A 26939-nucleotide genomic window follows, 5' to 3' on the forward strand; every position below is an offset into this window, starting at 1 on the left:
TTGAAGCCAGGTCAAATGGATGTTATCTGCACGTGAGGGTGTTCTTGTGCATATGCCCTCTCTTCCTATCAGCTGGATGCTTCACTCTCCACTCTAGTCCTCTGTAGCTGTGTCACTGACTCTGGGCCCAAGAGTTCCCAGGTCTTGCCACACTGCTGGCCAACCAGGGCTCCACCCGGGTTCACAGGAGTTTATTGAACGTTGTAGTGCTTAGCTTGCAGCTTCATTGCTGTTTTTCCCTCATTTCCCCTTATCGGTGATGAATGTGGTCACCAATCGGAGTGTGTGTTCCCATTGAGTCTTAGTCTTGGAAGGGGGTTTGCACTGAGGGGACCTGACCACTTACTTGCCTTGATGTCTCCTGGGCAAACAACTTGCTTGTTCTTGTAGTAATAGTCGGTCTGCCTATATTGTAGAAAATGTGTTTTTGTGTGAGTTAATTCTCCGATTTCATTCATGCTTGAGAAGGCTGCTTTTTCTTTCTGGAATCTAGGATGCTTCCACATTTCAGAAAGTGGAAATTCTAAGACAGAACTCTTATCCTTTGTCTTTTGATGTTAGACTTGCAGTTCATTTGTAAGGTTTTTCAGTTTGGTCTTTGTTTCTTTTTATGTTTCCCCTTTGCTGTGTCTTCACTATTTTGCTCTTGGTAAGGTGCTTCTAGGTACTTGCCTTTGGAAGCAAGTACAGATGGGTTTGTAGTTCCTTCTACATTCTTCTCACTCATAGAGGTGGTATTGTGTTTGCGCTGTCTTTAGGAGGGTCTGCGGCCCTGTCTCTAAGCTCGCTTTCTCTCTCATCTCTGAGCTACACACGAATGAGGTTTTTTGGCACACTTCCTGGATTACAGGAGGAGTGTATCTGCTCTGCGCTCTCAGTTCTGGAATCTTCCTGGGGGATGATTACTGATTGTGGTTTGTAGACTTAATCTTACCTTGGTGGGCATGTTAGAGTGCTAAAATCAAGTCGGACCAGTTTTCTTGCTGCTGATGGCCTGTGGCTGGTATGGGTGGGGCTTTTAGGGCCTGCTTCTGGTCACTTTAAAGGAGCTGATGTGTTGGGTGCCTGATGGAAAAGTGTGCCCTCACTGGATGAAGAGGAGATGTGTGTGGTGGTATGTTGGGAAGCAGAACAAAACAGGAAAGATCGGAGAATAGCTCTTCCAGTTCAGTTCTAGGATGTTTGGGGAAGGGTCGCAGGGAGATGAACGGAGGCTGGGGAATCAGTCACAGCTAATGGGAACAGGTGTGGGGTGACTTCTCATGTTGTCTGGATGTCGCATGCTTTCTAACCTATTTTCTGGGATTGGTTAGTTAGGGTAGAAGCCCCACATTCTTGATTCTGGGTCAGTTTGAGGGGATGGCACAGGGCGGTGGGCAAGGTAGAAGATGGCACTCCCTACCTGGAAAGTCTCATTGCTTTTGGTGTGTCTGCAGCCCCCTTTGTGATGCTGTAGGTTAGGCATTGGACTGCTAACCGTAAGGTTGGTGGTTCAAATCCACTAGCCACTCCTCAAGAGAACAATGAGGCTGTCTACTCCCTTACAGGTTGTCTCGGGAAACCCTGTACAGACGGGCTTTGTGAGTTGGAATTGACTCGATGGCAAGAAATACAAGGGGGCTTTAAAAAGTTCATGGAAAAATCCCACTGCCTTTTCATTCCATTTATCTGTCAGAGAATGGCTCTTCCAGTTCAGTTCTGGGATGTTTGGGGAAGGGTCACAGGGAGATGAACAAAGAGGCTGGGGAATTAGTTCATAGCTAATGGGAACAGGTAGTGGGATTTTTCCAGGAACTTTTTGAAGCCCCGCCTTATACAAGCTCATTGTCTCTTTTGGAGTCTGGTCCCATAGTAATACAAAGAGAGCCCTCAACAGAATTGTTGGGGCGGGATCTTGGGGCTCACTCATCAGTCACAGGCCTTTGCCTTGGGGATGGTGGTGAAGGGCTAAGACTTTTACCTGGGGGACATGCCCTGTTAGACACAAGTTTAATATTCAGGGTTAATCTACTCACTTTTCATTAAACAGATGCTGCCAACTAAAGGAAAGTATAGCATAGCACACTCCAGTGAGGTGGGTTCTATCTGATGCATTCTACTCTGAACTCCAAGGCTCTGAGTCTCCAAGGTAAATGAGGAGCTGACATCCTCACCTACCAGGGAGCAGCTCACTGTCTCTCAGTTGCAGGCCCTCTGTATCTGGGCCTGGAATTAAAGGCACACTTTGTGACTTTATCTGCTGATACTGAGCTTCAACATGTCACTGTAATCTTTGGCTTTCAAGGATTGCCCATGATGCTGAGGTTGACACATGGAACCATCTAGCTGGGATTGTACGTTTTTCATATTGAAAGCAAGCCTGATAAGTATTGGGTGGACCTAGTCCATCTGCCAGATACGTGTCTTTAGTTCATGGTCTTCAGGTCACCCCACACTGGGACAAATGACAAGAAATGTTTTCTTTTCATTGCTGTGTTTTTAATGTGTTTGGCTCTGGCTTTTCGAGGAAGAAGCCAGGTGCTGAGAGTGTTCTGTTAATCTCTTGAGTGAGGGCCTGTTCTCATGAGTGACGTGGTGTCTTCCAGATCGCAGCAAAGCTGAGATGGATCTGAAGGAGCTGAGCGAGTCTGTCCAGCAGCAGTCCACCCCAGTCCCGCTCATCTCCCCCAAACGCCAGATCCGCAGCAGGTTCCAGCTCAATCTCGACAAGACTATAGAAAGTTGCAAAGCACAATTAGGTATGTTCTTTGGTATACTTCCAATGTCGCTGTGTGCTTTGTTATAACCACCTGATGTTATAAGGGGTCAAGGTTGTGTGCCCTTACCATGGGCTTTAACCTGATCGAAGTGGTTTGATTAAAATGTATTTCCCCCTTGGCAAATGGTTTCCTGTGTGCTAGTTAAATGATTCAGAAAGGCCCTTTGAATTCACTGGAGGGTATTCTGTAGTAGAAGTGGTCTGAGGACTTAGAAGGGCAGGTGTTAACAGAGGGCTTCAAAGGATTCCAGCCTCCCGAGATTGCCTTGTTGTCCCTCTTGGTATACTTGGTATAGGTCAGTGTCTGAACAACAGTTTCTATAGGTATGACCCACAGGGGCCCAACACAAAACCCTGCCCTCTCTAGACTGGGCAACTTCCCCCCAGGCAGCTCTTCCTGCATCTATTCTTGGTGCTTCCCTTCCTCTTTCCTCTGCTGCCTGCCTCCACACTACCCCCCAAGTCCTGTCCCTTCTCTGGTGTTTCCTCCAGGAAGTTGCTACTACTGCCCTTCCCACCTGCCCGCCTCCTCTGATTGCTCAGAAGCACCTGGGGTCCCACTCTAGACTGGAAGCTCCTTGAGGGCAGGGTCTTTGTTTTATAAGGATTCGCCTTCTCCATGGCATTAGGTCTTGTGTCCATCGTACATGCTCTGGAATGTTTGTTAAAGCAAAGAGGGTATTTATTAAGATGTGGGCGACAGCTGGGCTTCAGGATTGAGATTGTCACTCTGAGGTGGTGTTACTGTGTTCAGAGGGTGCTCTGTCCAATGAGAAAGGAGCTAAGGGTCCAGAGGAGCATATTTCTTATCAGATGGCCTGTTTGATGAGACCATGGAATGTTCTTGTTGAAATTCGGCAGAATGTGTAAATACACCTCTTGGATCATTCCATGCTGCTAACTAACTTCTTGATTTACCATTGTGAATGAGGATTTTAATAATTGTCATTTACTGAGTTCTTTTGATGCACCTTGCACTATGCTAAGCGCTGCTTCTTATATATTGTCCATTTTGCAGATGAGGAAACTGAGACTCGGAGGTTGGCCACTCATTTAGGATCAAATGACTAATGAAAGCTAAGGAGCTGGGATTTGAACTCAATACAGTTTGGGCTCCATGCTTTCTTAAACACACGGTTGGCCATGTTTGTTTTGTTCGTGTGCCTGACCTCTTACTAACAGTAGCACAAGCCTTTGCATCCAGAAATTATTTTTGCATTTTGATGTCTCATGCTTTTGAGGCCTGGTAGAGGTGAATACAATGGGCTGATCAACGCCCCACACCACCCCAACCCAACCCCACCCCCAGGCTATTGGAGTTTCTCTTCAGTGAATCTGGGTTGGGATAGTGACCCTACTTTTCTGGTCACGGTAGTGGTGGCTGCCCTAGGACAAAGAGTGGATTTGAGCATTTTAGGATGCACTTGTCTACATACTACTGGGGTCAGGAAACATAAATGGGTACCATAGAGTTATTGTTAGAACTGTACTTTTACCCATTTGTGTGTGGGTGTGAAACATCTGCCTTTTGTATTTCCCCCCTTTGGAGAGCGGACACAGAGACTCCATTCTAAGTTGACTCCATTCTAAGTTGAAGAAGGGTGCAGATAGGCTGGGAACCAGAGGGTGGGCGGGGCAGCCAGGTCACCTGAGCACCTGCCTGCAACCTCTCAGCTCTAGCTGACTGTTAACAGGAATGTGACCCGGCTGGCCAGATCTCCTGATCTTTTGAGAGAAGCCGCCATCTTGATATTCATGTGAGAGGTCCTGAGTTTTGAATGTGGATTCAGATTCAAAATTTAAAAAAGCAAAACTAACAAACAAAAAAATATTATATTCTGTGAGCCAAACCAGTTCTTCCCCAAATAGAATGTATCTGCAGGTCAGATGGTGGCTTGTGGACTGAATTTGTAACCTCTGCTTTAAGACTTTGTCTTATTTCTTTAAGGCCCAAATCACTTGGGCAAAAGACTTCACCACTTTGGGACTACGGGGAAGGAGTTCTGGATTACCGGTCTTTTGCCTCTTTTTAAGTCCTAGGACAAGTGATTTCTTTGGGTCTCCGTTTCCTAGTCTGTAAAATGGATTGGTTTTAACAACTTCCTCTCTGGTGGTCTCTCCTAGACCCCTCCCGATCTCTAGATCCCAGTTATTGCCAACGTTGCAGAGATTTAGCACTGTATAATTGTATATTTTGTGTTGTCAGTGTCCATGTCTCCTTTGAATGTTTAATGACAGAAACCCTCTCCAAACACAAGTTCCATTTGTCACTTATAGTTGGTAACAATTTGAATTCACTGGTAACCCTGCCAGGCCAGTATCATCTGATGTGAAATATTTTTTCACTTTGGCATTTGGCACAGAAAATGTCTGTGTTTTATACATATGTATCCATATATATATGTACCACACACATATATATGTATAGGTCCTGCTCTTTATTTTGCGACTACGCCACATGCTGGGTTTTCTTTTTGAATTTAGGCATCAATGAAATCTCGGAAGATGTATATACGGCCGTAGAGCACAGCGATTCGGAGGATTCTGAGAAATCAGATAGTAGCGATAGTGAGTATATCAGTGATGATGACCAGAAGTCCAAGAATGAGCCAGAAGATGCAGAAGATAAAGAGGGCAGTCGGATGGACAAAGAGCCCTCTGCTGTCAAAAAGAAATCCAAGCCCACCAACCCAGTGGAGGTTAAAGAGGAGCAGAAAAGCGTGTCGCCAACTACTGAAAAGGTGGACCCAGTCACGGTCAAGGAGAAGACCAGCCCTGAGCCTGAGAAGGATATTACAGAGAAAGCAAAACCTTCACCCCACCCCACGAAGGATAAACTCAAAGGGAAGGATGAGACGGATTCTCCTACAGTGCATTTGGGCCTGGACTCGGATTCAGAGAGTGAACTTGTCATAGATTTAGGAGAAGACCATTCTGGGCGGGAGGGTCGAAAGAATAAGAAGGAACCCAAAGAACCATCTCCCAAGCAGGATGGTAAGTTTCTGTATCAGTTTCCAGTTTTCTTAATTTGGTTCAGAATCCCACCTTGCATTTGTGTTCTCGGAAGTTACGGGGCCCTTTAAACTCTTTGGCTGCAATTGGATTAAGGTCAACTAGCTAATTCTTGAACAGGACCAGAATTTAAACGGGCCTAACAAGCCTTCTACCTGCTCGATCTCCACCCAACATGATTGCTTTTGAATGCAGAAAAAAAGGCTTTTAGAAAATGCTAGTTGCCCCTAATGGTCAAGGCATTTGTGTTTGGTCCAAGCAACTTCTTTTGCAATATACTCAAAAAATTCTCTTAATTTGATGAGGCTCAATTTATCATTATTGTTAAGTACCATGGAGTCGGTTCCAACTCATAGTGACCCTGCACAGGGTCATTAGGAGTCTTGGAAGCCCTGTGCAGGGTCACTATGAGTCGGAACCGACTCCACGGTACTTAAAAACAAAAACAACAACAAATTATCATTATAAGCGTTATGAGTTCCCTCTCCACCTCCTGTGCTGCCCAGACATCTCAAAGTGCGTGTTCTTACTAGAGCATGAAATCATTTGGGTAGTTGCTGCAAGAATTGGGTGCTGAGTGGTTGGCTCTGAGGACCATACTGCATGGTAGGTACCTAGAGTTGAATTCTGCCATAGAGACTCACCTGAGACCAGGGTTTCTTAACTCTGACACTACAGACATTTTACAGCAGATGATCCATTAGTTGATGTTTCGTATCATTCTGGCATTTACCCCATACATGCATGCCAGTTATGGTTGTTAAGTGCTGTTGAGTCCGTTCCAACCTGCTGTGACCCTGTTTAGGGTTTCTGAGGAGCAACTGGTGGGTTTGAACTGCCAACCTTGTGGTTCAAACTGACCTTGCAGTCCAGCTCATTATCCTGCAGCGCCATACCAGGACTCCATATAGTCCAGTAATACTCACCTTATCGTGATCATCACCAATGGCTCGACGCTGCCAAATGCTCCCTAGTAGACAAAACCTCCCCCAGTTGAGACCTGAAGTCCGAGTCTCAGTATTCCCCCATTTTGTTTTGTTGTTAAGTGCCCTCAACTGAGTTCCAATTCAAAGCATCCATTGTTGTTGTTAAGTGCAGTCGAGTCGATTCCAACCCATAGTGACCCTGTATAGGCTTTCCAAGGAGCAGCTGGTGAACTTGAACCGCCAACCTTGCAGTTCAAACATCTTGCGGTCCGGCGCATTAGCCCACAGCGCCACACCAGGACTGACTTCTATTACTGCTTATATATTGAGCCAGTAGGATTGGCTCTCAGCCTGAGGCAGTCCTGGCATGTTGGCAGAACCCCTTAGAATGTGTGAATGATTGGAAGGACATCTTTCTCATTGACCCAAGCAATAAGCACATTTTTCAGTTGGCTAAGCAAGTGGGCAGTGAGGGATTCCAACATGCCCAAGAAAGTTATTGAAAAATTAATTGAAGGCCCAAGAGAAACATTGCCAAAGGACAAATTAGAGGTTGTAGTCATAAAACATTATACTCTTATGATCAACGAAAGGGATTACCACATTGAGTTTTTGACTTTGCCTAACTTCTGACAGGTCCTTAACTTCTCAACCAAACCCTTGAGTTAGATGCGGCTCTACATCCTTTGGGGTTTCGCTAACCCAGCAGTGACAGGTCAGGGATAAACTCTGAGAATTCTTCCAGCTGTGGTTCTTTCCACCTGGACAGCTCTGGAAGCTGACTTGTATGGGAGGGTGGGAGAAGCTCAAGGAGCCTCCCTGGGTGGGGGGAGTGGAGGAAGAGGAGACAGAGAGATCAGTGCAGCGGGACAGGGAAGGTGGTACCCATCTCGAAGGTTTCTGGGAAACGTAGGTTATGCTGTGGGTTGGGGCTTGAGGGGATAGATACCTCTGATGGTGCAAAGAATAATATGACTAGTATTGTGGGAATTTGAGGAGCTTAATGGTTAAAGCACTGGGCTGCTAAGAACCAAAAGGTCAGTGGTGTGAACCCACTCACCACTCAGAGGCAGCAACATGTGGCCACCTGCTCCTGTCAAGACTTGTTGTTGTTGTTGTTAAGTGCCATCGAGTCGGGTCCGACCCATAGCGACCCTGTACAGGGTTCCCAAGGGTGTAAATCTTTACGGGAGTAGAAAGCCTCATCTTTCTCCCGCGGAGCGGCTGGTAGTTTCGAACCGCTGACCTTAAGGTTCGCAGCCCGATTCGTAACCACTACGCCACCAGAGCTCCTTACAGCCCTGGAAACCTTGTGGGGCTAATCTGGGAACCTTGTGCTAATCTGTCACTAGGAGTAGGAAGTGACTTGCTGGCAGTGGATTTTTTTTTTTTTCTTTTCCTCTTTCTTTTGGTGTGGGAATTAGGGGGTACAGGTAACAGAGCTTTCTGTGAATGATAAATTAGTGCTGCTCCTTTTATCTGGAACAGATCTTTTGATTAATTGAGTGATTTTTATGCCTCTTCCAGGAAGGATTTGCAGCTGATTAACACGAATACATAACCATGAAACTAGATGTAAATAAGTAAATCAGTGTAAAAGGAGAATGAAGGAAGAATAAATAGGGAGAGGCCTGAATAACGTTGCTGTTCATAAGTGTATGGGCCTGCTAGGGCCTCAGAGTTGGCAAAATTGGACTTCCAATGTGGCTCTGAGCTTCCTAGCAGTCAAAGCAAAAAGGGAAACATAGTCCTTTAAAAAAAAATAACCTCAGATCATCCAAAAATCAAAAAGAATTCCAACTGGTTGAAGGAAGTAATGTTCTTCCTCATGTAGATGTTTAAAGGAAATTTCTTAACGACGCTCCTATGGAAGAGATTGAGTATAGGTGGACAATTAATCTGATTATCCAACAGAAGATGCTGACAACAGCTTTCCCTGGGGGAGTTGGGACATGATTGTTGTTGTTAAGTGCTATCGAGTTGATTCTGACCCATAGCCACCCTATATAGGGTTTCCAAGGAGCAGCTGGTGAGCTTGAACCGCTGACCTTGCAGTTCAAACAACTTTGCAGTCTGACACATTAGCCCACAATGCCACCCCAGGACTTTTACTGTTAGAGGTGGTTTATTATATACTCCAAATCTCTAGGACAATTAGATTTTTTGATAGCCTGTTTTTGCTCCAGAAACCATCAGAATACCCTAGAAACGAAAATCTTGTCATGTCTAAATAATATTCCCTCCCCCCAAATAAAATAATATCCTTAACAAGTACTGAAATCTTTCCAGTTGCACAGCCCAGGGTTTCATGGGAAAAGGATAAGACCTTGAGGTTGCCTTTTCCCCAAACGCATTGCCCTCAAGTCTATTCCTAGTCATAGCTGATAAAACAGTAGAACTACCACATACACAGCGTTTCCAAGACTCTAATTCAAATGAAAGTAAATTGCAAGTCTTTCTGCCTCGGAGCAGCTGGTGGGTTTGAACCACTGATCTTTGGTTAGCAGCCAAGTATTTAACCTGGTGTGGTGCTGTGGGTTAATGCACCAGACTGCAAAACCATTTAAACTGCAAGATTGGTGGTTCAAACTCACCAGCTGCCCCTCAGAAACCACATACAGGGTCGCTATGGGTCAGAATCGACTTGATGGCACTTAACAACAATCAAAACATAAACCTGTTGCCGAAATGTCAGTTCCAACTCAGAGCAACCTTATGGGTCGGTTGTTGTTGTTAAAGTGCTGTTGAATCATGAGACATCCTGTATAGGGTTTCTGAGGAACAGCCGTAGGTTTGGGATTAGCAGTCTAGTGCAGATCTACAGCACCACACCAGTGCTGAGAGACCCCATGGAGCAGTCTGCTGTTCTAGAGAAGGCTCTATAGGGTCTCTGACGTTACATCTCTTCACAGTAGCAGACAGCCTCATCTTCCTCCCATGGAGCAACTGGTGGGTTTGAACTACAGATCTTGCAATTAGCAAGTCAATGCTTAATCCACCGTACCACCAGGACTCCATTTAGCTAACCTAGGCTATTAACAAGCACAACCTCACATTATTAGTGGTATATGTATACTTTTGCCAAATGGCAGAAAAGGGAGCTTCTGAGACTTAGAAACCCTGCTTGGGGATTTCCCTCTGCCAGATTCTTCAAAGACGCGAGTTCAAGGCTTTCTGCACCCAGAAAGGGCAGCAACTGTTGCCTTGTGTCAGGCACAGCCCCCGGGAATGATCAGGACTCCTCACTGTAGGGTGTCTCTCAAACTCTTGCCTACAACCTTGGCTGCAGTCTCCACCCTGGAGGAACATGCGGGCCAGTCAGAACCTCTGAGAAAGCTTGTTAAATCCCAGACACACACCTGTGGGCTCCTCCCCTCTGACTTCTCAGGCCTGGTAACCTCCGAAAATGCTCCTCCTAAAATCAAGCTCGTCTTTTCTGGGTGATGAGGATCTCAGTCTTTACTGGGCAGATGACAGTGTCAGGGCACTACCTCTCAAACTGGAGGTGCTGACCTCCACTGGCGTGTCGTGTGTGTTCTGGGCACCCTCTCTGGGGGAAGCTCACCTAACTGGTGGCCAGGTCCTCTCAGAGATAACAGGACCCCCTGTTTTAGACACCAGCCCTCACATAGCCCTCCGCTCTAAGCCGCTGAGCGCTTCCGGCCCTAATCTGCCTTTCAGCCACTCTTGTGCACTGCCTGCCCTAACAAGTCTTGTCTGATGCTGTGTGCCCTTGCAGATTCTCACTTCTGCCTGTGGAAATCCTTCCTGCCCCCAACAGCCCAACCCTCCAAGAAGACATATTCCTTATGGCAGTGGGTCTCAGGCCTGAGTCTCACTTTCATTCATTAGTTTTGTCATTCCCAAGCCCTGCTTTGTGTACTTGTTGACTTAATATTTGTTTCCTTTTGTTTTATGAAATCACACTTTTAAGTATATTAAATTAAAAGCATATTGTATCATTGCATTATATAGTATATTAAAGTGAGTCTTAAACTCACTTGATTATCCTACAATAGGAATAACAGGATTGTGTGCTGCTCATAATGAATAGTGGCAGTAATCAATACAATGAAAAAATCAAGTATGTAAATAGATTCTAGATAAATGCCATTGTGTTGCAGCAGTGTGGCCCGGGGCACACTCCCTTTATTATAACACAATGTTGACAGCCTTGGTCCCTAAGGCCCCAGCAGTGCCACACCACCCTGAGACTTTGCCCTCCAGGGAGTCAGGAGGTGGGAAAAGGATCCTTTTTCCTGAGTGGATATAGTGTTACTGTGTCCTTTGGCCATTTTCTCCTTGAGCTCTTGGGAAGGTGTTAGGTTCTTTGTGATACAGGGTTTACACAGTTCCTAGTCAGAAGGGTTCTCTTAATTTCTGGGTGACTTTTACTAGACCTTTGGCTAGATGCTTACCCAAATTCTAACTTGTTAAAACACAAGGCACTTGTATCAGTGGTTCCTCTCCTCTGCCGTGTCTGCTAGTTAGTGGGCTCTTTGAAGGTGGGGGCAGGGCTGCACCTTGTCTGCCTGGATCCTTCTCCAAAGGTCTTGACCTGTGTGGACCTCAGGTGAGCAAATCTTAGTAAAGGGAGAGGCCATGATGCTGCTGAATGGCTCAGGTGTTCCCCCTGCCCGTGTTTGCTCCATCTTCCTGGGGTTGGCTGGCTACACCCAGAACTTGCTGGTATGGACTCCGGTGCAGTCAAAGCGGAGTCACATCCACTGTTAATTTCTCTTAACACGTTGGCTTCAGTTGTAGGTAAAACTCCACCATCCACTACGGCTGCCGGCAGCCAGTCTCCCCCCGAGACGCCGATCCTCACCCGCTCTTCCTCCCAAACTCCCACGGCTGGTGTCACAGCTACCACCAGCACAACATCCACAGTCACGGCCCCGGCCGCCATCGCTGCCGCCACGGGAAGCCCGGTGAAAAAGCAGAGGCCGCTCTTACCGAAGGAGACTGCCCCGGCCGTGCAGCGGGTCGTGTGGAACTCATCAAGTAAGTTTCAAACGTCCTCCCAAAAGTGGCACATGCAGAAGATGCAACGTCAGCAGCATCAGCAGCAGCAGCAAAGCCAGCAGCAGCCTCAGGCTTCCCAGGGGACGAGATATCAGACCAGACAGGCTGTGAAAGGTACCGCGTCTCCCCTTCCATTCTCCGGGGCCTTCACTCCCTTTTTGCCACATCCACAGGAGAAAAAGCAGTGCTGTTTCATTTTTCTTTTAAGTTCCCATTTGTTTCCTGAAAGCCTTAAACATTCCATGTGGCATGGCTTTTTAAACATGATTTTGCAACTTTTTTTTATTTTTATTTTTACTTTTCCCCTACCCACCCCCCCACCCCCTCATTTTATAAAAATACATGCATAGATTTTCCTTTTTAAAAGGAGGGGGCACACCACACTAGGTACATAAAATCCTGTTATCTTACTAGACATCCATCGCCTCCTCCCTTTGTTAAGGACTCATTCGTTTGTTGTGTATTCCTCAGAGTTCTACTATGCATGTTTATGTCTATGTATTTGACCCCATACAATATTTCCCTTTTTTAAAAAGCTTAAAAATGGTACCATACTTGTTTTTTCACTCATCGGCATATTTTGGAGGTCTGTCTGTGTCAGTACATCACAGCTCTACCTTCTTTTAAACTGCTGCAAAGTATTTCAGAGTTTTTAAAAGCATTCCCCTACTGATGGGCACTGAGTTTTCTTCTAGATTCTTCCAGTTGTAGACTGAGCTGCAATCTTTGTAGAAGCTTCCTTGTACACATGAGGGAACCTCTGTGGAGGTTCCACCTGGAGCTGATTTAAAGCCAAACCAAGTACTGGTTGGAACCAATTTGACTGGCTTTTTTGAGCATTGATTTGGGTCGTTGTGTGAGGAAAGCTGCCTCTCGATCCTTACCGGTTGGGCTCCTTCATTGCCACTTAAGAGTAAAGGCAGGATACGGGAATGAGAAATAGTGTGATCTTGAGCTGTGTGCCCATTGAGACCCTTCAGAGATTGAGAGAGAGCGGGGAGACTCTTGGAAAGACAGTATAGGTGGAGTTTGGAGTACAGTTGGGTTGATCTTTCCATTTAAAGATTGCTGAATCTTGGGTATTTGAAATTGGAATGCCAATTCCAGGGTTAGATCTCCATTTCCTGTTAGCATTCTGAGGCGTCCCTGGTGAAATTCAGGTATGAACTAGAAGGAGGTCATTAGTGGTACAATTCTCACTTTCTAGAATGTTAATGAAAAGCTTGCAGGTTCTGTGGTGAGAGGCTTCATGTCCTCCCCACAGCTCTGTGCTGGGACCAGTCTCCATCACAGTAGCGAGGTAACCAGAATCCTTTGCTTTTCAGCTGTCCAGCAGAAGGAGATCACACAGAGCCCATCCACGTCCACCATTACTCTAGTGACCAGCACACAGTCATCTCCCCTGGTCACTAGCTCAGGGTCCACAAGCACTCTTACGTCGTCAGTCAATGCTGACCTGCCCATCGCCACTGCCTCCGCCGATGTTGCCGCTGACATTGCCAAGTACACTAGTAAAGTGAGTGTGTGTGTGTGGGGGGGGGGGGGGGGGTCCTGGGGGTGGCATGATGGGAACCATTGTTGTTCAGTGCCAACGAGTTGATTCTGATTCAATGACAACTCTATACAGGGTTGTTCTTTCTGTTTTTAAGAGCCATTGGGTCAATTCTAACTCACAGCGACCCTGTGTAGGGTTTCTAAGGAGTCGCTGGTGAACTTGAACCGCCGGCCTTGCTGTTCAAACTGACCTGGCACTCCAGTGCATTATGCTACGGCGTCACACCAGGACTCCCTGTATAGGGTTTGTTGTTGTTGTTAAGTGCCGTGGAGTCGATTGATCTGGCAGGTTTTGGGGACTGGTAGTTCATGAGGAGCCCTGGTGTGGTGCTGTAGGATAAGCACTGGACTACTAAATGCAAGGGTGGCAGTTCAAATGCACCAGTCACTGCTCAGAAAATACACAGGGCTGCTCTGAGTCAGAACCAAAGCTATAGCACTTAACAACAATACCTCATTAAAGGAGGATCTTGTTCATTTGGGCGCAACATGGAGAAATGTAGACTGGACTGAGAGGGCTTAGATTCTAAAGTCACTACGTAAATTGAAATGTCATGTAATCAGAAGTACTTGTATTGGAATAAATCACCATTTTCTCAGTTGACGGCAGGCCAAGGGATTAGTTTACATTTAGGATCCATGTGAAAACCCAAAGTGACACCTCTGCATATAAAAGACTTGCAACGTAAGAGACTCACACCCATGTTTGTCCAGGAGCCAGATGGACTGTGGGGAGTAGTGGACCCCATCCTTCCACCTGTCTTGTCCACCTCTGGGCTTGCTTCTCATTGACTTTCTGAACTAGCATTGACTTAGTTTGAGAACTAAAATAAAGTTCTATTGAACCGCAACAGATGCTGTTCCTCAAGGCTTGGGACCGAAGTCCTATTTCCTTTTGTTAAAAAGGGAAATTGCATGAAGGTTGTATGACAGTAATACCAAACTGAGACTTTCTTCCTAAGGTTGTATGCAGGATTAAAAGAGAATTGAAAGGGGGTAATTTTTTCATGATTGATTTAAGGAGGTGTCTAGCATTGCCTTAAATCATCTCTTACTACTTGAAATCATCTGTTGTACCACCTTGTGACCAGACCCCAAGCTCTTATGTGCAGATGGGACACTGAGGTCAGCTCAGTGGGGTTGGCATGTGGTTTGCACTGAACCCACCACTCTTCTTGGCTCTTGAGTCCTCTCTTCCTGCTGAGACACCTCTCTTGCAGCAAAATTGGGGAAAGACCTATTTAGTGGAATTCTCTGTAGTTAAGAAAAGACACGTGGTTGACATTTTTTGGAGCTGATGAGACTCCTGTCTCCTGAGGTGACCTGTACTCAAAAGACCCAAATTTGTGTTTTGGCAGAAGGCTGCTCCTGATTCAGTTTTTTGCTATAAATAGATACAAAAGTCCGCCTGCAAATTGATGGTTTCTTTAAAGTGGACTATAGCCATTGCATTAGTCATCTATTGAATTTCATCCACTTTCTAAAGGTTTCTTGTAAAGCACTTTTAAGTTTTTTAATTGGCATGGTGATGTGATTGGATTAGTAGGCCCAAGAACAAAGATCAGCGGTGAAGTCCTTGGCTGTGTCGTGTGTTGCCCTGGCAGTAAACTGGACGCCAAAATTGCAGCAGATGTTTTACCCACTTTACTCTCCTTTTGAGCAAAATTTGGGGTTTGTTTTAAAAAGGGGTTTGTCATCAGTGAGGTAATTACATGCTCATGTGAATTTTTTCCCCCCTGAAAAATGTTAGCACGGGCTTCTTTATGAGCACCTAATCCATGGCAGGTTTGAACCAAAATCTTCTCATGACCTTCTCCTTTAATCCTTACTCTCATACCTTAGGAGGGGGATGATTACAATCCTCAGTTTCTAAATGGGGCAACAGACTTGCAGCCTGTGGGTCCGATGATCCATGACTTGGTAGGAAGAAATCTCGGGCTTCCAACAAGGGCCATTCTGCATCCTGTCTTCCTACTGAATTGGAGCAAAACTGAGGAAAGTTGATTTATATTGAGACTTGGTTTGGTGTCTTGTTATCTGTTTTCCTGTGATAGAGCAGAGAGGATGGGGAAATGCATCCAAGAAGTACACTGAGGAAAAGAATAATTAGAGTTCTTTTTGAGTGGACTTGAGCTGATTTCACAAACCATCATCCTTCCAGGGCCAGATAGATTAAAAAAAGGAAAGGAAGGTGGAGAACCAAGTAGGAAAAAGGCATAAAAATAATCGAGTTCTCTGCATACATGGAAAATAATACTCAGCAATTAAAGGAATGAGCTTTCTGATACACCAATGTGCCTTGAGAAGGAATCCAGTCAGAGCGACATCTGTATGGTTCTATTTATAAAGATGTTTAAAATATACACCTTTATAGAATAAGAAACTCGGTTAGTGGTTGGCATGCAGAAACTGAGGAGTGACAGCTTATGAGGAGTGGGAATTGTGATGAATGCATAACACTGAATATACCAAAACCACCCACTGAATTGTACCCTGCAATGGGTGAGTTGTATGGTATGAAAGTTTATATCTCAATACAGCTTTGTGTGTGTGGTTTATGGGAAAGAAAAAAATAAATTAAAAAAACAGAATAATCCCTCCCTTGAGTCACCAACACATGGGGCCAAATTCCAATTCTGTAGTTCGAGCTTGTGACGAAAGAACCAGCTTCAGGGATATAAGCTACCCCCGTCTCCTCCTTTATGACGGGATAACTGTGGGTGATTCCTACCCTGCATCATACCAGGGCTTCTCAGTCTTGGCCCCATTGACATTTCTGACCATATCCTTCTTTGTTATGGGTACGTCCTGCCTAGCACATGGCGTTTAGCAGCAGAATGTTCTCTGCTCCCCATTTGTGATGACCAGGAATGTCTAGACACTGCTGTGTCCCAAAGGGAGCACGATCATGGTACCTGCCACCTAGAAAAGCCTTGGGAACATGATTGCCTGAATTGTCTATTTTTATCTTTCAGATGATGGATGCGATAAAAGGAACGATGACAGAAATATACAACGATCTCTCCAAGACTACCGCTGGAAGCACAATAGCCGAGGTCAGAGTTCATGCAGTCTTTCCTTCTTGTGCAAAGATGGTGCCATGCACAAGGGGCTCTGGAAATCCTTCTGGGCTCCAGTCCCCAGGCTGGCTCTGTTGATTCCAGTTGCTGGGGAAGATATTTCTTCATTTTGCAAGATGGTGGTGGGAAGAGGAGGGCAGGCAAACCAGGGACTGCATCTGGTTCTCGGAGATACATTCTAGGTTTTCAAACGGTTCATGTGGTCATATTCCCTGCTGAAAATTTGCCCTTTCGCCCCGAATGAATCAGAATCTATAGTTTAGCAGAGTCCCCAGGTGATTCTTACGTACTTATGTATGCATAATGGATGAATCAGTACAGAGACTTTCATGGATCAGGAAGAGAACCTAAAAGAAAATTGTTTTATATTCTAAGAGGACATCTACGAGGAATTCAGAGAGTCTCTGGGAGAAATTGATGACTCTTCTGTTGTAGATTGAATTGTATCCTTCAAAAATGTGTGTAGGAAATCCAATGCAGGGTCCCGAAGAGCCAGAACTGAATAGAAGGCTCAAAGCAGCAGCAGCAGCAGCCGCAGCCAAGCAGTGGTTAGTAATCCCTTTTGGGAATGGGCTGCTCTTTGTGTTGTTAATGAGACAGTGTTAGCCTGGACAGCTTTTTGTGTGGGTCTCTTTAGAGATGCAACAGGAGCCAATTAAGCAAGTAGACTAGAAGGGAAGATGGTACCATAGTATGTGGAGGTCACAGAGGAGCCAACTGAGTGAGCCTGAACGGTTAAAGTCACCCACTTAAGGATTTTCTGTTATAGCAGCAGTAGATAGGTGTCCTGGTATGGCATTGTAGGATAAGCACTGGACTTAACCAGCTATACAGACATGCTATACAGGGTCGCTGTGAGTCAGAACCGACTCTGGCACTAACATCAATGACAAGAAGCACTAGGTAACTGCTGTTAATTGAGGTTGCGTCAGTTCCGACTCACAGCGACCCGAGTGGTATAGGGTTTCTGAGGAACGGCTGGTGGGTTTGACCGTCACCCTAGCGGTTCAAACCTACCTTGCAGCTGAGTGTGTATCTTACAGCACCACATCTGGACTTCAGGAGTTCAACACACCTCAAATGTTTGCAATTAACAGTTTTTGTGATTATAATGGGGACGTCAGACAAGGAGTGAGAAATGTTGCTATTAGAGAAATCGCTGCCTCTCTCACTGTGCTTCTTTTCCTTTTACTCATTGTAAGAGTTGGTGTGGGGTTGCCGAATAGCCTATAATGTTACATCTCAAACCCTTGAGTCCAGAATTTATTTATTTTTGAGAGATTATCGTAGTCGAGGAGTCCTGGTGTGGTGCTGTGGGTTAATGCGCTGGACTGCAAAGTTGGTTTGAACAGCAAGGTCGGCGGTTCAAGTTCACCAGCTGCTCCTCGGAAACCCTGTACAGGGTCGCTATGGATTGGAACCGACTTGAAGGCACTTAGCAACAGCAATATGTAGTCAGTTTTCCAGTTGGATAATAAACCTCAGTCAAACATACTATTGCTCCATATTAGTCAGAAGTTTCTCCACCTGGAACTGGGCATTTTAGATCAGGTGACTATGTCTTGAGAGGGGAGCTGTCCTGTGCATTGTAGAATATTAGTAACATCATGGGTCTCTCTCTACCCACTACATATCAGTAACAAACACCCCTCCCCCCCAGTATGACAACCAGAATGTCTCTGGGTGTACCGCCATCCCTGGGGAGAGGGTGAACGTTGCCTCCAGTTGAGACACCTGTGATAAATGATGGGGAACAGTCTCACAGTAGTTCAGGTTGAGTTTATTTTCTTTCCCATCATATGAGTTTGGCCCCAGTTTTATTCCTGCTCCCAAAATACCCTTTGGTTTTCAGAGGCATTGGGAGTTCAGACGTTGGGTGGGTGCCCGAGAGCCCACCCATGTGTTAGGGAGAGAGAAGAGCAGCCAATGTGCTTCTGCTTTGGTTTTCAAACCAAAGTTCTAATCACTTGTCCTATTCATTATGTAATTTTGGTCTTTGGTCTTCTCTGTAAATGGCTTTTCCTGGTACTTCTTGGAGAATATGGACCATTTGTTCACAGTTTTCTGAGACAGTGTTTGCCACAAATTTGGGATACAAACCACAGAACACACCCCCATTTCTTTCAACTTAACTGTGGGTGGATGGGCCCACACTCATGACGAGAGTGTGTCCTTGACTAGGGTGACAACTTTGAGCCCTTGGGATGTTGAATTGCTGAGTCCGCTGATGAAGTGCTCTGTATTATGCGGATCTTACTGCCTCTCGTTTCAGATCAGAAGGCTGAGGATCGAGATAGAGAAACTTCAGTGGTTACACCAGCAGGAGCTCTCCGAGATGAAACACAACCTGGGTAAGGCCCACCTGGATAGACCATCCTGGGTAAATAAAGTCTACCTGGATGGACCATCCTGGGGACGGCCCACCTGGGTTAAACAAAACCCATCTGGATAGACCATCCTGGGTAAATAAAGTCTACCTGTATAGACCATTCTGGGGAAGGCCCACCTGGGTAATTAAAGCCCATCTGGATAGACAGTCCTGGGGGATGATCCACTTAGATAGAACCATCAAGGCTTGGGTGTGTGTAGACTTTGCATCCTCTGGGATCAGGCCCAGATGTGAATGGAGTCACAATGAGGTTAAGGGGTATTCAACTTATTGGGGAGACATAGACCCCTGAAGAGTGTAAAAGCTGGTGTTGGTGGGAGCCCTCATTTACTCTCCAAAATACCAGCCTCAGCACTACCAGAGCACCACGAAGAGAATGTGGACTCTGGTAAGTCAGGGACTCCCACTGGCTGCAGATTCATGCCATCCTTGATCACTGGCTGCATGCTTTTAAAAAACAACACACATGTAGGCCAGTCGGAACTGAGCTTGGTGCGCAGGCTCCAAGTGAAAGCCTATTGTGAGTGAGTTGATTTAATGGGGCCCTGGTGGCACTGAGGATTAAGTATTTGGCCGCTAACTGCAAATTTGGCAGTTCAAACGTACCAGCTCACCACAAAGCCAAATGGCGAGGCAGATGGTAAACATTTGCAGTCTCTGAATTCCTAAGGAGTGGTTCTATTCTATCCTCTAAGGACACTGAGTCAGAAGGGATTCAGTGGCATTGGGTTTGGGGTGTTTGGGTTGAGTGACGAAGTGTTCCATATTGCCAAAATGGATTTTTGTGGTTGGGGTTGTTCTGGGTTTTTTTTTTTTTTGGTATTAGAGGTAGCGTAGTGGTTATGGATCGGGCTGCGAACCTTAAGGTCAGCAGTTCGAAACTACCAGCCGCTCCGCGGGAGAAAGATGAGGCTTTCTACTCCCGTAAAGATTTACACCCTCGGAAACCCTGTACAGGGTCGCTAATGGGTCGGACCCGACTCGATGGCACTTAACAACAACAACAACAACATTAGAGTTAAGTCCTGCCCTCTCTGATTTGGGGATGTGGGTTAGGAATCTTCAATTTTAGGAAAGGGTTTTTAAGGGACCATTTGTTTTTCTTTTAATTCACTGTGGGCTTAAAGAGTTCAAATTAAATTTAGAGAAATCTCCATAGTGTGGCAATTGTCTTGTTAGCATAAACACTAGCCACAAGGTCCTAACGGAGAAAGCAGGTCTGAGTTCTAACACCAGTTCTGACCTTTCTTCACCTGTGAAAAGGGTCTAATAGCACCTCATAAAATTGTAGAAGGATTAGATGAGTTAATATTTATCAAGTACTTAGAAGTGCCTTTTACATACAGTGATGATGGTGGTGGTAGTGTGCTGTGGAGTCGGTTCCGACTCATAGCGACCCTGTGCAGGGATTCCAAGGCTGTAAATCTGTACGGGAACAGAAAGCCTTGTCTTTCTACTGCCGATCTGCTGGTAGTTTCGAACCGTTGACCGTGAGATTAGCAGCTCAATTCATAATCATATAGTGGGTGCCAAGAGTCTTTGGTTGACAGGGAAGATTGGTGATAAAAATCAAACTTTAGTGACAATCGTTCTGAGGGTATGAGGAATTCCACAATGTAGTTTTGGCATTCAGAATCACCAGCTCTAACCATACCAGCTCCTCGTGTGTATTGTCATGAGCAGCTTGGGGAGCTGGTTGTGCACACCCGTTTTATACATAAAGATGCTGGGACTAGGAGATTCATCTCATGTCTGCTCACCCAGGTGCCACAACTGTGGTGTCTTCCTGTTGGGATCTATGTTCCCGTCCATCTGAATGTGCTTTGTCTGATCTGGTGTGAATATCCCACACCCAGTGTCCCCCTCTCCCCCTGGCAGAGCTGACCATGGCTGAGATGCGGCAGAGCCTGGAGCAAGAGCGGGACCGGCTCATCGCTGAGGTGAAGAAGCAGTTGGAACTAGAAAAACAACAGGCTGTAGACGAGACCAAGAAGAAGCAGTGGTGTGCCAACTGCAAGAAGGAAGCCATCTTCTACTGCTGCTGGAATACCAGTTACTGTGACTACCCGTGCCAGCAGGCCCACTGGCCCGAGCATATGAAGTCCTGCACCCAGTCAGGTAACCCGGCAGTGGTGTGTCCATCCTGCTTGCGTCGTGTGCAGTGAGAGCAGTGTGCAGACACAGCTAAAGACTCGGGACGTGGGCACTGTGAACAGCCTCTTTGGCAGCTTGGGTGTTTGGGATCATGGGAGCTGATCTTAGGCAGGGGTTCACACTTGGCATGTTTTTGTGGTCCGGAGGATACTTACAGTGTCTTTCCTGGTGGTGGTGTAGGTTAAGTGCTGGGCTGCAAACTGTAAGGTCAGCAGTTCAAACACTAGCTGCTCTGTGAGAGAAAGATGAGGCTGTCTCCCCCCATGAAGATTTATGGTCTCAGAAACCATCTAGAGAGGCTTGTTATGAGTCAGAATCCACTTTCAGGGCAAGTGGGTTTGGGTTATTTTATATCTTGAGAATTCCTGTGTGGTTTAAAGTTCTGCCACTAACTGCGAGGTCGACAGCTCACACCCACCAGCTCTTCCTCTGGAGAAAGATCTAGTCAACTTCCACAAAGCTGTAAAGTGTCAAAAAACCTAGGGAACAGTTCTGCTCTGCCCTGTGGAATTGGAATTGCCTTGGCAAGGGGTCTTTGTTGGACATTGTGGTTGTCACATCTGGAGGGGTGAAGCTGCAACTAGCCTCTAATGGTTAGAGATCAGTGATGCTCCCACACAGCTTCCAGTGAACAAGACAGCTCCCCACAACTGAGGGTGATCTGACCCCAGATATCAATAGTGCCGAGGCTGGGAAAGCCTGCTGTATGGGTAATAGAGGACTTGTGGCCTTAAATATTTGGATTTCCAATTCTTAACGTTAAGGAGAATGTCTTGTTTTCTAAGTTAAGACATTTTGGATACGTCTATAGTACTTGGAGTCCTGGTGTGGCACTGTGGGCTAGTGCATCAGACTGCAAAGTCATTTGAACTGCAATGTCAGTGGTTCAAGCTCACCAGCTACTCCTTGGAAACCCTATACAGGGCTGCTATGGGTCAGAATCAACTCGATAGCACTTAACAACAAGAACATAGTATTTATTTGCAAGCTCCCTCTCCAACACAGTGGCAGCAAGCCTTAGTCCTGGAGTCTCCTGGAGCTAACAGAATTACAAGGTACTCATTCCCCCTTGTAATAAAATTCTACAGGTAGCATCTCTTCATAGCAGATAATGTTGCCAGATGCTGTTGAGTTGATCTCAACTCAGAGTGAGCCATGTAATAGACAAGAAAGGGCCTCATAGGGCTTCCTAGGCTGTAATCATTTTGGGAGCAGATCACCAGGGCTCTGTCCATGGTGGTACTAGACAGGTTTGAACTACCAACCTTTTCAGTTAGTGGTTGAGAATTTAACCATTGCGCTATCAGGGCTCCTACAGCAAATGGTGCTAGCTTAGAAGTTCCACTTAACTGATGTGTTATTTAAGTACTGATTTTATTTAAATACAACAACATATGTAGTTTGTGCCTGGATCAACAAAATTTGGAGAGGTGACAAATGAGGAATACAAGTGTGAGAGACACTGCTCTGTCTACATCAGGGATCGACCCAGCTTTTCTTTAAAGGGTGAGCTAGAAGTTTGTGAGCACCATGTGGTCTCTCTCATGCCTCCTCATGAGGCTCTGCTGTTGTATGAGGGGGCTTCAAAAAGTTCACAGAAGCCCCCTCGTATGACATACTATATACATGTGTTCCCATAAAACTTTATTTCCAAAACCGAACTTCGGTGATATTCTGATCCCTGCTCTAGACAGATCAGTTGTGATTTTATGGTCGTGGCTTATGAGTTGGGCTACAAACCCATAAAGTCAGCAGTTCGAATCTACTAGCCACTCCACTCTGCTGGAGAAAAATGAGGCTTCTTCCAGCCTTGGAAAGCTATACAGGGTCAGTGTGAGTTCGAACCACTCCATAGCACAAAACCACACCACTGCTGCCATTAAAATGTGCGTGTGTGTGTGCGTGTGCGTGTTCTGTAACTTTCTCTGGGGTGACCTTTCCTGGGTAGTACCTTTCAATCATCTCCCTCTGTGCCATTCAAGTCCCTGTGTCCCCCTAAGTTCTAGAATGTGTCTGACACTTTTGCTGACATTCCAAATGGTCACAGCATTTCTCAGCTTCTCTTTGTTTGGGGCACAATTACATTCATCCAGAAATTTCCTCACAGATCTCTTTCTTCCAGTTTGTCATATGTCCACTGTCTTCAGGCTCCATGCCTTGGACATCATAGGGCTTTTCCTGCCGGCCCCCCCTCAGAAGAAGCAAGAGAAAGTCATTCTTACCTGTGATTATGGGCTGCCTTTTGCCGGTGGACTTCATTTGTTCCACAAACATGCTTTGGTGTCTATAAGAGGGACTTAATAAAAATCGACAGTTTCTTAAGCATATTAGCATCTTTTCATGTTCTGTCTGGAATTCCAGCTCTGGAAAACTCGAGCAATCTGTCCTTGTTGGGCCTACAACGGGCCCTGGGTGTGAGCTGCAGCTCTCCTTTACCCATCTTGGTTGGGCCAGAGTTGGTGGGGAGAGGGCCTCCATGCAGAACCACAAACCAGCAGGCTCGACTTACCTGTGGCTTCTCGTCCCTGTTCGTCCACAGCTACTGCCCCTCAGCAGGAAGCAGACACGGAAGTCAACACGGAAACACTAAACAAACCATCCCAGGGAAGCGCCTCTAGCACACAGTCAGCCCCTCCGGAAGCAGCCAGCGCCTCGAAAGAAAAGGAGACATCAGCTGAGAAGGGCAAAGACAGTGGCTCTGTAAGTGTTCTCATGCTTTGGATTGGTGACCATCATCCCTTTGTGCCCAGTAGCCTCAGAAACCTCCTCTGTACTGCCCCCATCCCCGAAAATCCCATGTTTTAGAGCTTTGTGTGAGATTAAGGTGGGGCAATAAGACTGAAGATGGGACCCCGGGGCTGTCTAGGCCCCTCCTCTTGCCATTAGTTCCAATGGGGGTGTGGACAGGAACAGAGCAGCAGGAAGCCCGCGTTGGCATTTGCTCCCTGGTACCCTTCGTGAGGCCTCTTGTCCAGTAGGATTTTCTGATGCTGGGAATGTTTGCAATCTGCTCTGTCCGGTCCACGAGCTACACTTGTGGCTAATGCGACCGAAAAATGACATTTTTTCACTTAAAAAGATTTTAATTAAAATATGATTAAGTATGGCTGCCTTTCTGAACTGCAAAGGTAGAAACATGAAAAACTGCACCTCCTAATTCCCACTATGTATCCCATAGTGTATATGTAACGTTGTTTGTAGGTGTTAATTATTTTAGGAGGTACATTGATAATCTTGTGTGGTTTTTAACCAGTGTATATGTATTTCAGTGTTTTAGGAAAAAAATAAATCATTAACTCATCTAACCTTTGAAATTCACTGTTACCATAGTCTAGAAACAAGATAACATGGAATAAAATTTAGTTGGTATGAATTTAAAGTAGTATGTCATTCTAAGGAACCTTGGTGGAACAGTGGTTAAACACTTAGCTGCTAACTGAAAGGTGAGTGGTTCAAACCCACCAGCCACTCTGCTAGGGACAGATGTGGCAGTTTGCTTTCATAAAGATTTGTTGGGGGTGGTAAGTGCTTTTGAGTCAGTTCTGACTCATAGAGAACCTGTGTAGAGTTTCCAGGGAGCCGGTGGGTTCTAATCACCTACCTTGTGGTTAGCAGTCTAGTGTTTATTCTACATTGCCACATCAGGCCTCATAGGGATTACAGCCTACAGGGCAGTTCAACTCTGTCCTTATAGAGTGAGTTGCTCTGTGTCAGAATTGACTTAATGGCAACTGGTTTGGTTTGGTTTACTTCATTCTTGGATATGGTGAAAATCTAAAGAGTTGGTAGACCAGTGGATGAAGTTCAGGAAACAGAGAATGTTCTAGAAGCTAAGACATTGGGATTGGATTAAGGGGCCACCATAGTGCCATGTTCTTGGATATTGAGCACATTCTAGCTGACTGAACCAGCCCTGCCTGACCCTGCCAGGTGGAAGATACTGAGATGTTTTGGGGGGCTCTGATAAGTGCTCCATGAGTCCTGCGGTTTCTCTGGGAGGCTACGTTGGCCCCAGTGCTTTGAGTCCATCTCTTCCTCTCTCTTTGTATTTCTAGACTCTCGACCTTTCTGGCTCCAGGGAGACACCCTCCTCCATTCTCTTAGGCTCCAACCAAGGATCTGGTATGTTGCCCCCTTGTGGGCGAATGATACTTTCACTTTGCACATGGGCAGGTGGGACGCCATTTTGCCAAGGAGAACTCTTGTTTTCAAGCTACCAGGGATCCTTAGTGGAGCCCTGGTGGCACAATGGTTAAACACTTTGCTGCTGACGGAATGTTTGGCGGTTCAAATCCACCAGCCACTCTGTGAGAGAAAGAAAGACCTGCAGAGTCTGCTCTCCTGTAAAGATATAGCCTTGAAGACCCTATGGGACATTTTTACTCTGTCCTAGAGAGTCGCTGTGGGTTGGAATCGACATGATGGCAGTGGGTTTGGTGTGACTTTTTAGGGATCCTTGAAGGTGCTTTGGGTTGGTCAGTGAGGGCTGAGGGAGTAACGCCTTTCAGGACTTTTTCAGCTAGATCCATATTTATCTTTATTTGTTGGGTTGGGGTAGAAGATGTCCATTTGGGTCAGGCAGGAAATGACCCAGTCAATGAAACCAGATCACACTTGGTTCTTGAGGTGTGGTGGATAAGAGCACTTGAGCTTCTCGAGAAATACATTTGTTGTAGGGGTTGGGGGTGGGAAACAATTTGTCTCAGGAAATAACCTGGTAAGCTGTTTGGGGGGATTTTCTAAGTCTCGCTTCTGGAGTTCTCTTCTGTGGAGTTCTAATTTTCTTGAACCAAGTGTCTGCTTTTCTGTACCCTCTAAACCATTTTGGGTCATTCCAAATGATTGAAGGTGCTGTCCCTTCCATTGCAAAGTCTGCACTAATTCAAAATTCTTACCGGGTGACTTGGCTCCAGTGTCTTTCTGTCAGCCAGACAATTCTGCCAATAAACCAGAAGTTTATTGGATTTCTACCATTGAGTGTAGCTCCAGATAGTGTAGCTGGAGAAGGTTTCTTGAATGGAATAGGCTTTGACCAGTGTGTGGGTGGGATTCTGATGGGGAGTAGGGTAAGAGGGGGCATGCATGATTTTTGGGAGAATGTCAACTTGGCATTAAATCCCATTGAGCTGCTATTGAAAAAGCAAAAACAAATCTTTTCACTTCAGTTTCTGTCCACTGATTAAATCTTTGGAGAAGCACTGTGTGGTGTCAATATGTTTTTAGTGCATTGTATATTTGTCTCATTTCCTTTGGAAATAATGACAGAGTTGGCGTTTGCCTTCAGAAGTACCTAGGTAGGACTTTTAACACTTCGTTTGCTTTTTATTATGTTTATATATAGAGTTCCTTTTATTTATGGCAGACATTATTGATAATTCAGTTTTTGGGTAGTGGTATAGTTAAAAAATTTAAATTTAAAATGAGCTTAAAATAAAAAGTATAAATTAAGTACAGTAAAACCTGTGAAAACTGGAACTTGCATAATGGGGGAGAAAGGAAATCTCAGAATAATTTTCCTTTAAAACAAGCAATAGAACGATGGTTGTTTCATCAAAAAGCAAGGTGCAGGCCTGCTGATTGTGGTGCTCACAGATTTCGTTGTAATATTTAGGACGATTGTGAATGTGTCAAATTATAAAGGTGGTATGAGAAAGGTGCAAGTTGGGGAAAACACTAAAATGAAACAATTCACCTGTGATTTCAGAAGCTAGCTTAACAGGACTCCATGGAGTTTGGTCAGTGGTTCAAGCAACTCCGTGGGAGAAAAGACCTGGCCATTCTGTTTGTGTCAGGATTACAGCCTAAGAAACCGTATGGGACAGTTCTAGTCTGTCATCTGGGGTCACTATGGATGGTAATTGATTCGATTGTTGATGCCCAACAACAGCAGCATACAGGAAGGTCTTGGGATGAATTCATCTCATCTAATCTGAGATGAAGGACCAGGGCTCAGTCAACTCATCGTTCCTGCAGACTACTTGATAGTTAATTTAAGTTTTATAGGCCACTCTGTCCCTCTTACTCAGCTCTGTCCTTTAGTT

General features: G+C 45.6%; 1 protein-coding gene across 14 annotated transcripts in view; it reads left to right on the forward strand.

Annotated features, from left to right (window-relative positions):
- Positions 1 to 26939, forward strand: part of ZMYND8 (zinc finger, MYND-type containing 8) — a 134027-nt gene that overhangs the window by 102751 nt on the left and 4337 nt on the right. For 6 of the 14 annotated variants that reach the window (XM_006839208.1, XM_006839209.1, XM_006839210.1 and 3 more), the window contains 9 exons: positions 2586 to 2738; positions 5243 to 5752; positions 11455 to 11700; positions 13047 to 13237; positions 16251 to 16331; positions 18628 to 18706; positions 20623 to 20862; positions 23438 to 23598; positions 24954 to 25020. In XM_006839208.1, coding sequence (XP_006839271.1) covers positions 2586 to 2738; positions 5243 to 5752; positions 11455 to 11700; positions 13047 to 13237; positions 16251 to 16331; positions 18628 to 18706; positions 20623 to 20862; positions 23438 to 23598; positions 24954 to 25020 — 1728 coding nt within the window. Of the gene's footprint in view, positions 1 to 2585; positions 2739 to 5242; positions 5753 to 11454; positions 11836 to 13046; positions 13238 to 16250; positions 16332 to 18627; positions 18707 to 20622; positions 20863 to 23437; positions 23599 to 24953; positions 25021 to 26939 lie in introns of all 14 variants that reach the window. The other 8 variants (XM_006839204.1, XM_006839205.1, XM_006839206.1 and 5 more) reach the window with 3 other exon arrangements.

The sequence above is a fragment of the Chrysochloris asiatica genome, unplaced genomic scaffold (genome assembly GCF_000296735.1).
Source record: "Chrysochloris asiatica unplaced genomic scaffold, ChrAsi1.0 scaffold00023, whole genome shotgun sequence".
Classification (NCBI taxonomy): Eukaryota; Metazoa; Chordata; class Mammalia; order Afrosoricida; family Chrysochloridae; genus Chrysochloris; species Chrysochloris asiatica.